This window comes from Stegodyphus dumicola, chromosome 12 (genome assembly GCF_044657685.1).
Source record: "Stegodyphus dumicola isolate Sdum_Otavi_A_Nest chromosome 12, ASM4465768v1".
Classification (NCBI taxonomy): domain Eukaryota; kingdom Metazoa; phylum Arthropoda; class Arachnida; order Araneae; family Eresidae; genus Stegodyphus; species Stegodyphus dumicola.
Window position 1 is genome coordinate 38,109,671 of NC_140779.1, and position 15,206 is coordinate 38,124,876.

A 15,206-nucleotide genomic window follows, 5' to 3' on the forward strand; every position below is an offset into this window, starting at 1 on the left:
TAAATGATAATTATCCGTTCCATCTTTCACCAACACCAAACATCCTTGCTACAGCTGGATTTCCATTTTCTTTCGCAGAATGAATGGCTCTGCATTTAAGACCAGGATCGTGTTTGTTTCTTTTCGCGGGAGCCATATTTACTGCTAAAAGGATCACTACATCAACTGTGAAATTTACTAAAGGCCTTCGATTTTCACTTCAAAATCACGGCTTCAAATGCCTACAGAGAGAAAAACATACGTATAACTCCTGATTCCACGAATTCAATGAGGTTGGAAGCATGCCGTTTAGTGTTTGTTTGAAAGTTTAGCACAAATCTTCGTATTAGTGACCTCAAAAGATAAGAGCATTGCACATGTATGTTTTAGGTTTCTTCATGAAGAACTGGGTGCACATTATAGGGCGAATATACATAAAAATTAAGAAATGTAGCTTGAAATTATAGATGCGCGTTATATGCCGGAAAATACGGTACTCCAGCATCATCAAAGCGTGGTTATTGCAAAAATGCATCGAAAGTTTGTAGTGTTACATATGGGATTTAGGGGAATTCCAATTCGGTTTTATCTCTCTATTAAAAATGATAAAATTATTATCTATCTATCTATTCTTCGCATGGCCCCAGAGCTCCGACAGGTAAGTATTATTTGTAGGGTTGCGATAACTGCTAAGAGTTGATATGGGACGTTCAAGTACTAAATAAAACACATGTAAAAAGTTGGTAGGGATTCATTTTAGTCTGATAAAAAATCGATAAAACAATCTGAAGAAATAAACACATGGAATAAAAAAAAAACAATTGAAGGCTAATCCTTTTTTTACCCAGACATTTTTAAAAATTGATTTTGCTTACTTAATATCATTTTCTTCTTTCAGATAATTATAAAATTTGATGCAACTCATTTTACAATTATAACGACAGATCAAAACTGCCTCAATCATCTCCACTGACGACCTGTTACTTTTGTTCAACTATTGAACTGACATTAGGGAAAATATTCTCTTCCCATTTGCATTATGGGATGGAATGGTAAATACGTATTCGCATAACTTCATTAGATATGATTTCTGATAAGTATACTTTGTACCTGCAAAAGAAAAACTTCAGGCTTTTGTGTTCCCTATTGACAGTGCCGTCGCCGCGTGGCGGCAGTCTTGTACGCAGTTTAGGGAGAAAACGGGACAATTTGTAATGCGGAACTGAGTACTGAAATACGATGGCAACCCCGTATAGACGTGACGTACGGCAACCTTGTTATTTGAAATGCAAGTGCGTGTAGAATATACCGTAATATTTTTTTAAGTTTATGCCAATCTGATTGCAGATTCAACTAAAAATTCACGTATGGGCAACTTTACTTTTACTGATTAATTCCTTATTGGCTACATTATAGCCAATCAGGGTAGCCATCTTAACGCTCACCTAAACCCACAGCAGCATACAGCACTGCGTATGCCAGTTTGACCTCAATAACGGATCATATTCATATTCACTGTCTATGAATGCTTGCTGGAAAATCACGGCTTCTGAGATGGATTACGATTTTGAACCGCTCGTTGCACAAGATGGTAGAGAAAGAATTAAAATACCGAAAAAAAAGTTATTGGAGAGGTTATTTCAGTATCCGGGTCTACGTAGAATATTTCCAAACTCTGAGCATCAGAGTATTATATTATCCAATGTAACAAAAGAAACTTTAATCTGTCTGGTAAGGTAAGTGGGCAGTTAATACTTCTAGCATTTTTATTTTTGCTTTACTTTTTTTTCCCATTATATCTCATTTCTAGAATTTAAGAAACTAAACGAAATATTAATTGTAAAGGAACATGATAATGTCAGTCATATTTGTTATGGTGGATTTTATCATAAGAAATAATTAATATATTTTCATAAGAAGGAAATAAAAATATTATGAAGTCTGATTATCCGTTTCAAAACTGATTGACGCAGTTTTGAAAGGAGTTTCTTTTGGTTTAGATTAAGATGTAAAAAAATCTTAGATATATGTTTAATGGATTTTTAAATCAGTTGTGATAAATTCTATTGAAACATTTACGTCTGTATTGTGATCGGACTTTATTGAACATCTGTATTGTGATTGTGTTAGTCATATACTTTCAACTTCATCAATTGTATAAAGATAATATAAATTATCGCTTTTTCAGAAACTTATTACATCAGGCACTTGTTTAATAAAAAAAGCATTGCATGCAAAAAAATAACCCATATATGAAAAATGAATACTCATTGCCAAATTAAGTAAATTTTTTATATGAGAAATTTTCTAGATATCGATCCGAAATTGCTATTTAAATTTTATTAGCAGTTTGTTACGTTACATTTCTTAGAAAGAAAGAAGAAAGGATGCTGGTCTTTTATATACTTCTTAATTATACAAAGATTTATCTAAATGTAGATTTCTAACTGCTTTTTAAAATTTTGTAAAAAAATAATATTCTATATATATTCATAAGAATATTAATTAACGTCCTTTTCGTCTTTAATAAATATCGATTACATTGCTGGACAGTTGCAAAGGATGGATCTCAAATTGCAATGGAGCATAAAATTGAGCGGGGATGGAATCTAAGTAGGATTACTGTTGCCACACTGTTCGAATGCTGGAATAAAGGACATTTATTGTTGAGGAAAATACAGAAGGTTCTGAAACATCCAAAAGCAAAAAATTGTTCTTTTGATGCTCTGAACGAAATGTAAAAGTACAAATGAAATACAGTAGGCACCTTTGAGAAAAGTATCAAACGATAATATGCCAACCGTGGAGTGCGATGCAGCTTTCATACGTCGTGTCATGCAAAGCATGATATTATGCAGCAGCTATTGAGCCAATTGATCCTACTCCTCTGTCAGTATATATATGAAGTTGTTTATGTTTCGTTGGAAGATATTTTCGATCAGTAAATCATCTCTCCAAAACATTACAAACATTTTCAATGGGGTTTTGAATATCCTCGTTGTCTAGAAATTTCTAAACGGGAAGTGTTTGATGACATGGTACGATGTCGTTCATGAAAAGAAATTTATAATCGAAAGGACCACAAAAGAAGCGCGAGCATGAGGCAGTAGAACATTATGACTGCATCTTTGGCTGGTCATAGTTCCAGTTGCAGCCACATGTAGAGGCGTGCGACCATTGTTCATGATACTGGTCCATACCATGAAACTGTATCTGAGATACTGGTTCCTTTATTGAATATTTTCTACGCGATAAGTACCACCACTCTTACACCAGTTAGATCAGTTAGCATTTACAATTTGATGACATACTGAACTTTCTCTCATCTGAGAATATTACGAAGCCCAGTCCTGTTCAATCCAATGCGCAAATGGACTGTACGGGCCGTCTGGCCAAACTTACACGTACAATAGGTCTGCGGGCGTATAGGCCTTCTTCCCCTAACGTCTGGCTATAGTTTTCGGGAGATCCGCTGACCTGTGGCAGCAAGAGTCATTCGCCATCTCCTGAGATATGGGGCATACAACGCTCTGAGCGATGCTCAACTCCCAGCAACATCTGTTAATTTTCCCTGTTCTTTGATCTTTCCAATAATATGGGCACACGTACAATTATCCAAGTGATATCAGGAAGACACATTGAAATATTCAAGATAGTCAATTAAATCTTTTCCCTGAAACTTTCACTTGGTACAACAACTGCTCGTACGAGTCACATTGTAAGGTTTTATTTTAAGTCTTTAACAGTTAATTTTAGTTTAAGCCACTTTCCTGTCGCTTCTTAATTTCAGTTGACAATTTCTGGCCAGAATGGAGTTTTAGAAGCGCGGTTAAAAGCAAATGAAGGAAGAGCAAGCATTTAAAGTTCTACAGACTTCGTTAGAGAGCCAGAGATTCTGAGCACTGCGCGTTCGCCTTTTAGTCTACTCTCTCTCTAAGCTATTTTTACGCTCGGCCGTACTTTATACCCTTCATAGCTTCGCCGTTAGTTAGACGTTAAGGGGCCAACTCTTATAGAATCTTGATATCTTCGGCTATATCTTTTTAGCTAAGTTAATTAAGTTTTATTTCTTAGTATTCCTGAGTTCAAGCCCAAGTGGAGGCTTTGCTGTAAAATCCAAGAAGGAGTCAACTATTAAATTTATTTACAGTTACGATAAAGGGTAATTAACTCTTCGTGCGTTTATTTTTCTGTCTTTTTGAACTAAACGATTACTCCCTTACCAGTTCTTAAAGTTCCTCCTTTTTAGCTGTAACTTAAAGGATGGAATTTTACAACATCTTTTAAATGTTTTATCAGCGCTGCTACGTGATAAACAGGCGAGGAAGAAAAAATTTGCATACAGACCTCTTTATATCGCATTCCGCGCTTATTCTAATTTTCCTCAAATAGCTTCCTTTCATTTTGTGTAAGCTATGGGTGACAGTGTTGTCCATGCTTAGCAAACGTCCAGCAGTGTATTTAGTGTTTGAAAAATCTTGGTATTAGGGTGTTTCATAAAAGTGCTTATGTTTTGAATTCCATAGGTTTCTTAACAGTTTTCAACACTGTTCTTATCAATTTCGTTATTTACCACCATTCCGATTAACTAAGTATTTATTGTTTTTTTCGTTTAGTTGCAGAATTAATGGAGTGGGACTTAACTGCACAGTAAGTCCGAGGAAGGGGGTTTGTATCTGTATGATCAGTGATGGAATCCCGGTGTCTCGCGTACTTCGACCTGTATTTGCTTAAGTGCAGCGGAGCTGTTTGCTAAGGAGTAACAAGTCATAATCATGGAAATTCATTATAAAATGGAAAATGATCACAAAATTTGTCGCCTGCTTTGGGTGAAATGGACACCGCGATTATGTGGTTTTAGCAGGACGTATTTACCAGCTATATATTCGTCTAGACAATAATTTTGCTTTAATAAAAATTCTCCGGTTTCATGACTTCATAGTCTATTAACAGTCTAAGAAGTCTACTAACGAATAGCCTACAGAGTCATATGATGTCACGTCTTGTGACTTCCTTTTATGGGACTACGTATGGCAAGTTCAAAACTTATGTGAATAAACTATGAACTCAGGAGAGATATTGAAAGAGTCATTGACGAAATCAACAGAGACTTTTATGAAAGGGTCACAGAGATTCAAATAAGTTCGATGCCGTTTTCGAGTATTAAACTGGAATGTATGCGGAAGAAATGTTTTGATTTCTTAAGCAACTTTGGCTGATTTATCGCATTTTTTAAATCTGAGCAGTTTATGAAACACGTTATATTTACGTACAGAAATTCAAGAAAAACTGAACCAAGGTTATTGAAGCTATCTTTAATTAAACAGTTTTTGTACTATTAGTCCAAAGGGGGAATTTGCCCAGAAGGACTACTGATTTCGATTCGGCATTTTGCGTTGATTCACGATAAGCGTTGTTTCACTTATCAGATTGATGCCACGAAATATTATTGCTTGTATTACATTTAAAGAAATTAAACAATCTGCATAAATGTATGTATGTTTCTCGCACTGTGACAAAAACGACAGTACCTAGAGACGTCAAAATTTGAATAACGTAATCTCCCACAGAATATGGGCATGTGGAAGCCTTAATTTGAATTTAAAATTTGTTTATTATCGATTTCATATTTTGTAACACTTCAGCGAATTTTTTATTAACAAACTAAACTATTTCAAAGCGAGCAATGGCAACACTGTGCGGGAAATAAAACATTTCTGTCTCTTTTGTGCGAGACTCTGTATCAGAAATTCTAAAGATATGCTTATTTTAAAATTATTTTATGATATTGCTTTTAAATTGAATTTTATGGTTTAAGTGATATTTAGTAAATAAGCATGATATTTAGTAAATAGAGGAAACACACAAAATGTTAAAAGAAAAGCGCGTCTTTGGGCGTAGTTTAAAATTTGAAACCTTTCAGAATTTTTTTTATTAATTGTTCGTTTCTTATTTATTCAAGTATCTTAACAGAAAATTTTATAACCCTCATTTCGTATTAATTGTGTCACTTCTGTTTGATTACAGTTTCTAACAAATCAAGTATTTCATTTATGCCAGCGGTTCTCAACCTTTTGACTGAAGCGTACCATCTAAACAAAAATTGAAAACTTTTAGTACCACCACTACAAAGTACTACTACCACCACCACCAACCACTCTTGAACAAAGCTTAGATCGCATAAATTTAGGAGTCATAGTGTTAAGTTTAGGATTGTGTATCCATAGATCGCCAATAGATGGCGGTAGTGTTTGTTTGTAAAAGGAAACTGTGATGTCAATTATGTATATGTATCAGTTCGTCTTTGGTGTTCGTGAATAAATGTTGTGTGGAAGAACGCTCCTCTGTTTATTACTTTAACTGCGATCCAGTCTGTTTATTAGAGATTTACACATATTTTGTTTATGGTGCCTGCAAACCGAGATTATTACGAGCCAGAAAATCGACAGACTGAATATTTCGAAAATGGAGGGCGTTCTTGAAAATTTGAAAAAGAAACGATCGGTTGTTAGACAATTAACTACGAAACTGATAACCAAAGTCGAATCGAATTTAGCAAATAATATTCCGCTAAATGAGAAAATTGAGATAATCGAGGATTTATATGAACAGTTAATTGAGAAAATCAATGAACTGAAAAGTTTAGATTCAGAAATAGAAACGAAAGTAACTTCGGAGGAGATTGAAAATGAAGTTACCTCAAGTCAAGAATACCAGGATAAAACTGTTATATGGAGAGGAAGAATGCAACGATTTTTGAAGAAGAATTCGGAATCTTCTAGAACAGTTCATCAGAACGAAACGGCTAATGTTGCACTTCCAGTTGAAATAAAACCAGTGAAGTTACCACGTCTGCAAATAGGAACTTATTACGGAGATTCGTGTAAATGGTTAGACTTCTGGAACCAGTTCGAAAATACAATTCATAATCATAGTGGATTGAGAAAAACTGAAAAATTTGCGTACCTAAAATCCTTACTTGGAGGTAATGCTTTAGCTGCCATTTCCGGTTTCGCTTTAAGTGACCAGAATTATGATTCCGCAGTAGAAATATTGAAAGAACGTTTTGGAAGACAAGATGTTGTTATCACCTCGCATATAAATAAATTATTATCCCTTGAACCAGTGGGAAACATTTCAAATGTTAAAGCACTGCGTAAGCTGTACGATGAATGCGAAGTCAACATTCGAAGTTTAGAATCGTTAAACGTTACTTCTGGAAGTTATGGAAATATTCTCTGTCCTATCATTTTGCAGAAATTTCCAGAGGAATTAAATTTGGAATTTAATCGAAGTCGAAATATAGAAGCAGGATTTGATATAAAGGAACTTATAGAATTCTTAAAAAAGGAAGTTAACTGTCGAGAAGCTGCAAGTTTAATGAACTCTGCGAAAACGAATCAGAAACCATACTTTCGTCAAAATGAACAACGCACGAAAGTTTATCCTAATTATAAACCGAAAGTTCCGACTGCTTCAGCTTTATCAACAATTGGATATAAATGTATATTTTGTGACAAAGAAGATCATACGAAATATAAATGTACTGAGGTGAACGCTGATGAGAAACGCAACATTTTGAAACGTACAGGAAAATGTTTTATGTGTTTTGGATGTAAACATTTAGCTATCAACTGTAAGAACAAACAGTTTTCCTGCAAAAGGTGCCGCGGTAAACATCATGAAAGTGTGTGTGTAAATCCCACATCAGCTGTCACCAGTGAAAAAAATAAGGAAACCGAGACATCGGCGGAAATTGTTCAAAATTCTTCTGCCAAAACTGGATCTAATATTATGCTTCAAACAGTGTATGCTGTGGCTGAGGGCAGAAATAAGAACTGTATTGTGAGATGTCTTCTTGACGGCGGTAGCCAAATCTCTGCAATTCGAGAAGATTTATCAAGAAAATTACAATTACCAGTGAAAGGAGAAACTATTTTAAATCTGCATACCTTCGGTGAAAAGAACGGGAAACATTGGCGGCGAAAGAAAGTTGAACTTACGCTCCGGAATATTAATGACCCTGAAAAATCCATAAATCTCGAAGTCATTGAAGTACCAGTCATAACAAATGCCGATATACGAGTACCAGATGTAGAAATCAAATCCAAACTCCAAGCATTCGGCGTCACTTTGACAGACTGCGGCGGCGCCGATGGAATGAGTCATATTTCCGTTTTAATCGGCGCTGACATTATGTGGAAAATAGCAAGCGAAGAAATAAAAAGGATAAACAGAAATGCCGTAGCGATGAAAACCTTGTTTGGGTGGTGTATACAAGGCAAATTTCCTTCATCAGACTTTGAAATCCATGATGCGTGTTTAAACGTAAGTGTAGAAGAGAAACTTCTAAAAAGTGTCGAATCGTTTTGGGATATTGAATCTATAGGAATTAAAAATGTTTCTGACGAAGAACAAAATGAAATGGCCATGCAAATATTTAACAACTCGATTACACAAAAGGGTAATAGATACGAAGTTAGACTTCCATGGAAAGATCAGAATGTGACTTTAAGAGACAATTTTAAGAATGCTGAAAGACGATTTTTGAATCTGATCGAACAATTTAAATCAAACTTGAACTTTTATGCGCAATATAAAGAAGTGATTGACTATCAGCTTAAGGAAGAAATCATAGAAAAGGTCAATCTTGGTACTCCATCTGGGAGACGAACTTACTACATACCTCACCGTGCTGTCATCCGTGAAGATCATAATTCTACAAAGCTTCGCATTGTTTATGATGCTTCTTCAAAGGAAAAAAATCATGAATCTCTAAATGATAATTTACTACAAGGACCAAATCTTCTTCCTGAACTTTTGAAAGTTTTAATAAATTTTCGACTTCATCAAATTGCATTTACGTCAGATATTGAGAAAGCGTTTTTACAAATTTCTATTGCACCTGAAGATCGAGATTCAATGCGAATTTTGTGGATTGATGAGAATTCAAGTTTGAACGATCTGAGAATTCAAGTTTATCGGATGTGTCGTGTAATTTTTGGAGCAAAATCAAGTCCATTTTTGCTGAGCGCTTGCATTAAGCATCATATAAAGAAATTTGAAGACATCCATCCCAGAACTGTAGAAATGTTAGAAAACTTCATGTATGTTGACGATTTTATTTGTGGATCAGATACGGAGGAGGAAGCTATACAGATATATCATGAAGCCAATGATATAATGAAAAAGGCATCAATGACTTTGACCAAATGGAATTCTAATTCGGATACTGTAAAAAACCAGTATAAATCAAGTGACAACTTCGTTAACTTTAAATTGCCCGACTGTGATTCCCCCTCAAAGATTCTTGGACTTCAATGGGATACAATTAAGGATATCTTCTGTTTTAATGCACAAGACATTATTGATTTCATCCAGTCAAATGACCAAACAAAACGCTGTGTTTTAAAAGCTGCTTCAAAAATCTTCGATCCTGTTGGGTTTCTTGCTCCATATGTTATTCAAGCAAAAGTTCTGTTTCAGGATTTATGGCTGAAAGGTGTTGATTGGGATGAAATTATCCCACCAGAATTGCAAGACAAGTGGAATAAATGGTATAGGCAACTATGTGATCTACCTAATATCCAGATACCTCGGTGGTATTTTCGTGATGTTGATGAAACACCTGAAACACTAGAACTACATTGTTTTTGTGATTCATCTCAAAGTGCTTACGGAGCAGCAGTGTACGTGAAATTCCGTAGCTTAAAATATTGTGGAACAAGTTTAGTGATAGCCAAGAGCAGGGTGACACCCCTGAAAAAATTATCTTTACCAAGACTCGAGCTCATGGCAGCAGTGTTAGGTGCAAGACTTGTAACTACAGTCCGTGTGCATTTTCCTCAAGCTAAGATTCATTTATGGACAGATTCTCTTATTGTGCTTCATTGGATAAAAAACTCACCGCGGCGATGGAAAACATTCGTACAAAATCGAGTGTCTGAAATTCAAGACAAAACATCTCCGAGCATGTGGCATCATTGTCCTGGCTCAGATAATCCAGCCGATAAAATCACACGTGGTGTTAAAGTGAGTGATCTTGTAGTAGATCAAGTGTGGTGGCATGGACCTCCATGGCTTCATCAAGATGAAATAAATTGGCCTAAAGTGAACGAGCATTGTAACATAGTAGATAGTGCAGAAGAAAGAGTTGTGACTCAAGTTACTAGCAGTGTTCAACCTCTACAACCTGTGTTAAAAATAGAAAACTTTAGTGACTTAGGTAAACTTTTAAGAGTCACGTCATATGTATTTAGATTCATTAATAATTTAAAGTCACAGAATAGAGTGATTGGTCCTGTGACCAAAAATGAAATATGTAATGCTATGTGTTATTGGATTATCTTATCACAAGGTGAGTATTTTTTTGAAGAGTTGAATGATGTTAAATGTAAAAAATCATTGTCTCATAATTCCAATTTGTTTGGGTTAAATCCAGTAATGGATGAAAAGGGTTGTTTAAGAGTTGGAAGTAGATTAGTGAAATCATCATTAGATGTCGATGAAATTCAGCCTATAATATTACCAAATAATTATTTTTCTCGTTTAATTGTTTTGAATTGTCATGAAAAGGTACTTCATAGTGATGTAAATGAAACTTTAGTGCAAGTAAGAGGGAAATTTTGGATTTTAAAAGCTAGACGTTTTGTAAAATCTGTGTTACATGATTGTAGATTTTGTAAAAAATATAATGCTAAAGCTGGACACGAGATATCGGCTCCTCTTCCAGCTGACCGAGTGGAGAAAGCTCAACCATTTGAGGTAAGTGGCATAGATTTCGCTGGCCCTTTGTATTTAAAGGATGGTACAAAAGTGTATATTTCATTGTTTACCTGTGCAGTGACACGAGGAGTCCATTTAGAATTGTTATCAAATTTAAGTGCAGAGTGTTTCATTCAAGCCTTACGTAGATTTTTTGCACGCAGGGGTATTTGTAGAGTTATATATTCTGATAATGCTAAAACCTTTAAGACTGCTGATCGTGAATTAAAATATTTGTATAAATTATGTAAAGATGAAAAGGTTCTAAATTTCCTTGGTAAAAATGGGTTTGAATGGAAATTTATTGTAGAAGGTGCTCCTTGGTGGGGCGGATTCTGGGAACGTTTGGTAAGATCTGTAAAAACTTGTTTAAAACGTATCTTAGGTAAAGCTTCTTTATATTATGAAGAACTGTATACTGTTTTAGTTGAAGTTGAAGCTGTTATTAATTCTAGACCTATAACGTATGTATACAATGAACCAAATGAACCTGATCCTCTTTCACCATCTCATTTTATAACTGGATCTAGATTGACTGTTTTACCTTCACCTGAATCTAAATTAGAATCTACAAGATCTCAATTGATTAAAAGATGGAAGCATAGGCAATTAATATTAGAGCATTTTTGGAAAAGGTTTTATAAAGAATATTTGTTAGAATTAAGATCAGTCATGTTTTCAAAAACTCCAAAGAATTCTCCCGTGTTTAAAATTAATGATGTTGTACTTGTACGAGAAGATAATGTGAAACGCTGTAACTGGAAGATAGGTAGGATTAAGGAATTATTTCATGGAAGAGATGATAGAATTAGATCTTGTGAGATTCAGTTGGATAAGGGTGTTGTTAGAAGACCAATTGAAAGACTTTATAATCTTGAAGTTCAATAAAATTGATGCATCCGTAAACGGATGCATGGGGGGGAGTGTTAAGTTTAGGATTGTGTATCCATAGATCGCCAATAGATGGCGGTAGTGTTTGTTTGTAAAAGGAAACTGTGATGTCAATTATGTATATGTATCAGTTCGTCTTTGGTGTTCGTGAATAAATGTTGTGTGGAAGAACGCTCCTCTGTTTATTACTTTAACTGCGATCCAGTCTGTTTATTAGAGATTTACACATATTTTGTTTACATAGAGACAAACTCAATCAAGATGTTGGGTTTTTCAATTTTTGAATTTAACAATTAAAAATACTTTGTTTCTTTGCGTACCACCCTATTTTTCTCTTGCTTCTCAACCAGTGGTACTGTACCATCAGTTGTACACGTACCACTGGTTGAGAACCCCTGATTTATGCAAACTGCTTATGAAAGAGAATATTTCATTTTTTAGGACAAGTATTATTATATAGCCTAGAAGCTGTAATATGTAAGCGTAATTATATAAAGCTCCTATTAATCAATTTTTTCCCAGGCTTTAGTTGCATTAAAAAATTCTCCGAAAAGTAATTTAATACGTACAGATTGTGTTCACACATTTTTGTGACGATTTTTCAAAGAATTATACATAAAATAACTTAGAATTTTATTTTCTAATATATTCAATCTGATAGCCTTTTGTTGATCTATCTTATTACATCTTGATTTCAAAGATAAAAGTCCTCTTCTTAAAATATAAAGATTGATTTTTATTCCACTCCTCCTTCACAATTTTCCAAATTCCATGCAATGTTTTGGGATGCTACTTATAAAGAGCTTGCTTTAAAAGCCAAAATACATAAAAAAAAGAGCTGTAGAGTTAGAGGAATGGCTCGGAGAGTTATTCTGATGGAACTTTGAAGTTAAAGTTGATGGTGTGAAGATTCTAATTCAGAAGTCAAGCAACAAAAATCAGCGTTATATTTTCAAATTTTCCCAGTTGTGAAAATTTGAAAATATAACGCTGATTTTTGTTGTTTGACTTCTGAATTAATATTTGCTCGGCGTGTTATTGTGTCTAAACAGTGAAGATTGTTTGGATAAAGAGAAGGAATTTCTTCTTTAAAATTAGGCGTTAAAACATATTTCTGATAGTTACCCGAATTAATTTTGACTTTTTTCCTACTTTCTTTATTTTAAGTTTTCCGTTATAAGAGAATCCAATAACAACCATAAAAGCTTTAGAAAAACCTTTCCTTATTATCACTAAAACAACATATTAAGCCTTTTTCTCTTCGCTTTCGGTAGTAAATAGATCTTTTCCCATTGCAATCAGATAAGTATGTGCACGCCTCATCAATTATAACTATACATTTCAAATTCTCACCTTCCAAATAATTTTCATACAGCAATCTGCACATAGTTTACGCTGAGAAGCGTGTTTCGGCGTTAGGCGATGAACATCATGTTTTTTTTTTTGCTTTGAATCGGTTTTATAATTTGTTCACAGTTCTTCCAGAGATATTTAAAGATTTTGCAATAGCTCTTTAGGGGGGGGGCGCTGGATTTTCCAGCTCCCAAGGAGCCATGAGATGCAACTTTAATAAGAGCTGTATGTGTATTTTTTGTCTTTCTTCCAGTCAGATGTACACTTTGAAGTTTCTTTCCTTTCATATTAATTATGTCATTTATTTTACGTGTATAAATATTAAAATCATGCTTTGCACATCTTTTTTAATAATTGAATAAGAATATTTGTCTTAAGACAGCGCAAAAATATAGCCTTCGATCCATTGTTTATTTTGCAGCAACATTTCAAAGAAAAGAATATTTTTAATGCTGCATTAAACCTTTTTCTTTAATTGGATGACAGTCACGCTTGCATTTTAAAATTAATATTTAAATTCATGGAGAAAATAAAAATCGTTACAAAAATGTGTCAACACCCTCTGTATAATATAGGATTGTAATTAACATGCATCACTTAAAATTTATTATTTACTTACAGGTTCCTCATTCATGGATCAGCCAGACTGGATAACTGGAAAGATGCTCTGGACACTTATGCATTTGCCACAAGATTTGGTGTGAATGAATTAAAATATTTCTGCGAAGAATTTTTCGCAGAAAATATTCTTACGCCAGAAAACATTAACGAAATTCATCAATTAGCTAAGCGCATGAACATAAACGTAGTTATTCAAGCCACCCAAAAATTTTTGGATGAACTTGCTAGTAATCATGACTGTTCTCAGTTTTCATGTCCATATTGCTTCGTCATAAATTCGGAGTATGTCGAACCTTTTCAGTTGAAAGTGCCTTTAGACAATATAAAATACAGTTCATTAATTGATAATTTTGAAGTGGATGTAATTAATGAAATTATTTTGGAATCGTTCGCAAAAAAAGGGATTTATCATATCATAGGCATTCAAATAAAACTGAAGCCTGGTGATAGAGATGATGTATCTCCATTGGACATCTATGTCGAAGCATCGAATTTTAAAGAAAACATTCTATTCCAGGAGAAAAGATGTAAGCTACCAAGTCCTACTTTGGTTATTATGTTCCGACATAAATTATTGCTGAGACCTGAACAGATGGCATCAATCCATGTAATAATTTCGGATGTAAAGCCAAATTATTGTTCAGCATTAAAGAAGACTCAAATTTCGAAAGATAAAAAACTGAAAGTGACATTTAAATCGAATCGAACCGCATTCAAGAATAATGAAGCAAGATTTTTTATTGAAAAAATATTTTATCTTGCTAGATAGCTGAGGACTTTTGATGAATATAATCGAGGTTAAATTCGTAAAGAATTTATAAAGATGAACTAAACTGATAATATTTGTCATGTATGAGTGAAAAATTTTATTGATTCTTAATTTCCTTTGCTAAAAAACTTCAAAAATATAATAAGGCTTTAATTTGTATTATAACGTTACATTAATGAATATTGTTTTAATTGTTTTAAGACTGATTTGTAAATGAAATTAAATTTGACTGTTTCTAATGTAGTAATCTTTTTTTTTATATGGCAGCAATGTTAGAAGAACTGATTTTGTAGTTTTATCCTCATCTAAAAGTAATTTTTTATACATGTATTTTTCAAAGAAGGGCTGTATATGAATATGTTGGTATTTGATACTTCAAATAATGGAAAATGTACTCAGGTAATAAATTACAAACAAGTAGATTTAGCTACGAAAAGGCATTAGGATGGCATGAATTAACTCCACAGTTTATTTTATTGCTAATTCTCTACGATCAATAATCACTCTAAATGTGAATCTAAGCTGAAATATAAATTTCAATATTAATAATAAACTCAGTAGAAATGAAGCTTGGTATATTCGAAATTTTCTACTTCTCAAATTAGTTTATAAGCCTCAATGTATGGGAAGTTTTTACTGGAATACATAAGGAAACATAGCTACTTCAGAAAAACGAACAATTTGTTGAAACAACAAAATTAAAATTACAATATAAAGGAAAGGTAATGAAATAAATAAGTCATATTTTTAGAACAAAATAGATTTTTGCATTAAATTTATCTTAAAAATACTACAATAAATGCAATTTAAATATAGTTAATTTTATACA

The 15,206-nt window shown here is 33.7% G+C and overlaps 1 protein-coding gene across 1 annotated transcript; it reads left to right on the forward strand.

Annotated features, from left to right (window-relative positions):
• Window positions 1-1,133: 1,133 nt before the first annotated feature.
• Window positions 1,134-14,821, forward strand: LOC118194740 (uncharacterized). The gene is made up of 2 exons (XM_035365937.2): window positions 1,134-1,715; window positions 13,609-14,821. Exons 1-2 carry the CDS (start codon window positions 1,501-1,503, stop codon window positions 14,375-14,377), a joined length of 984 nt encoding a protein of 327 aa, XP_035221828.1. The 5' UTR covers window positions 1,134-1,500; the 3' UTR covers window positions 14,378-14,821.
• Window positions 14,822-15,206: the final 385 nt, after the last annotated feature.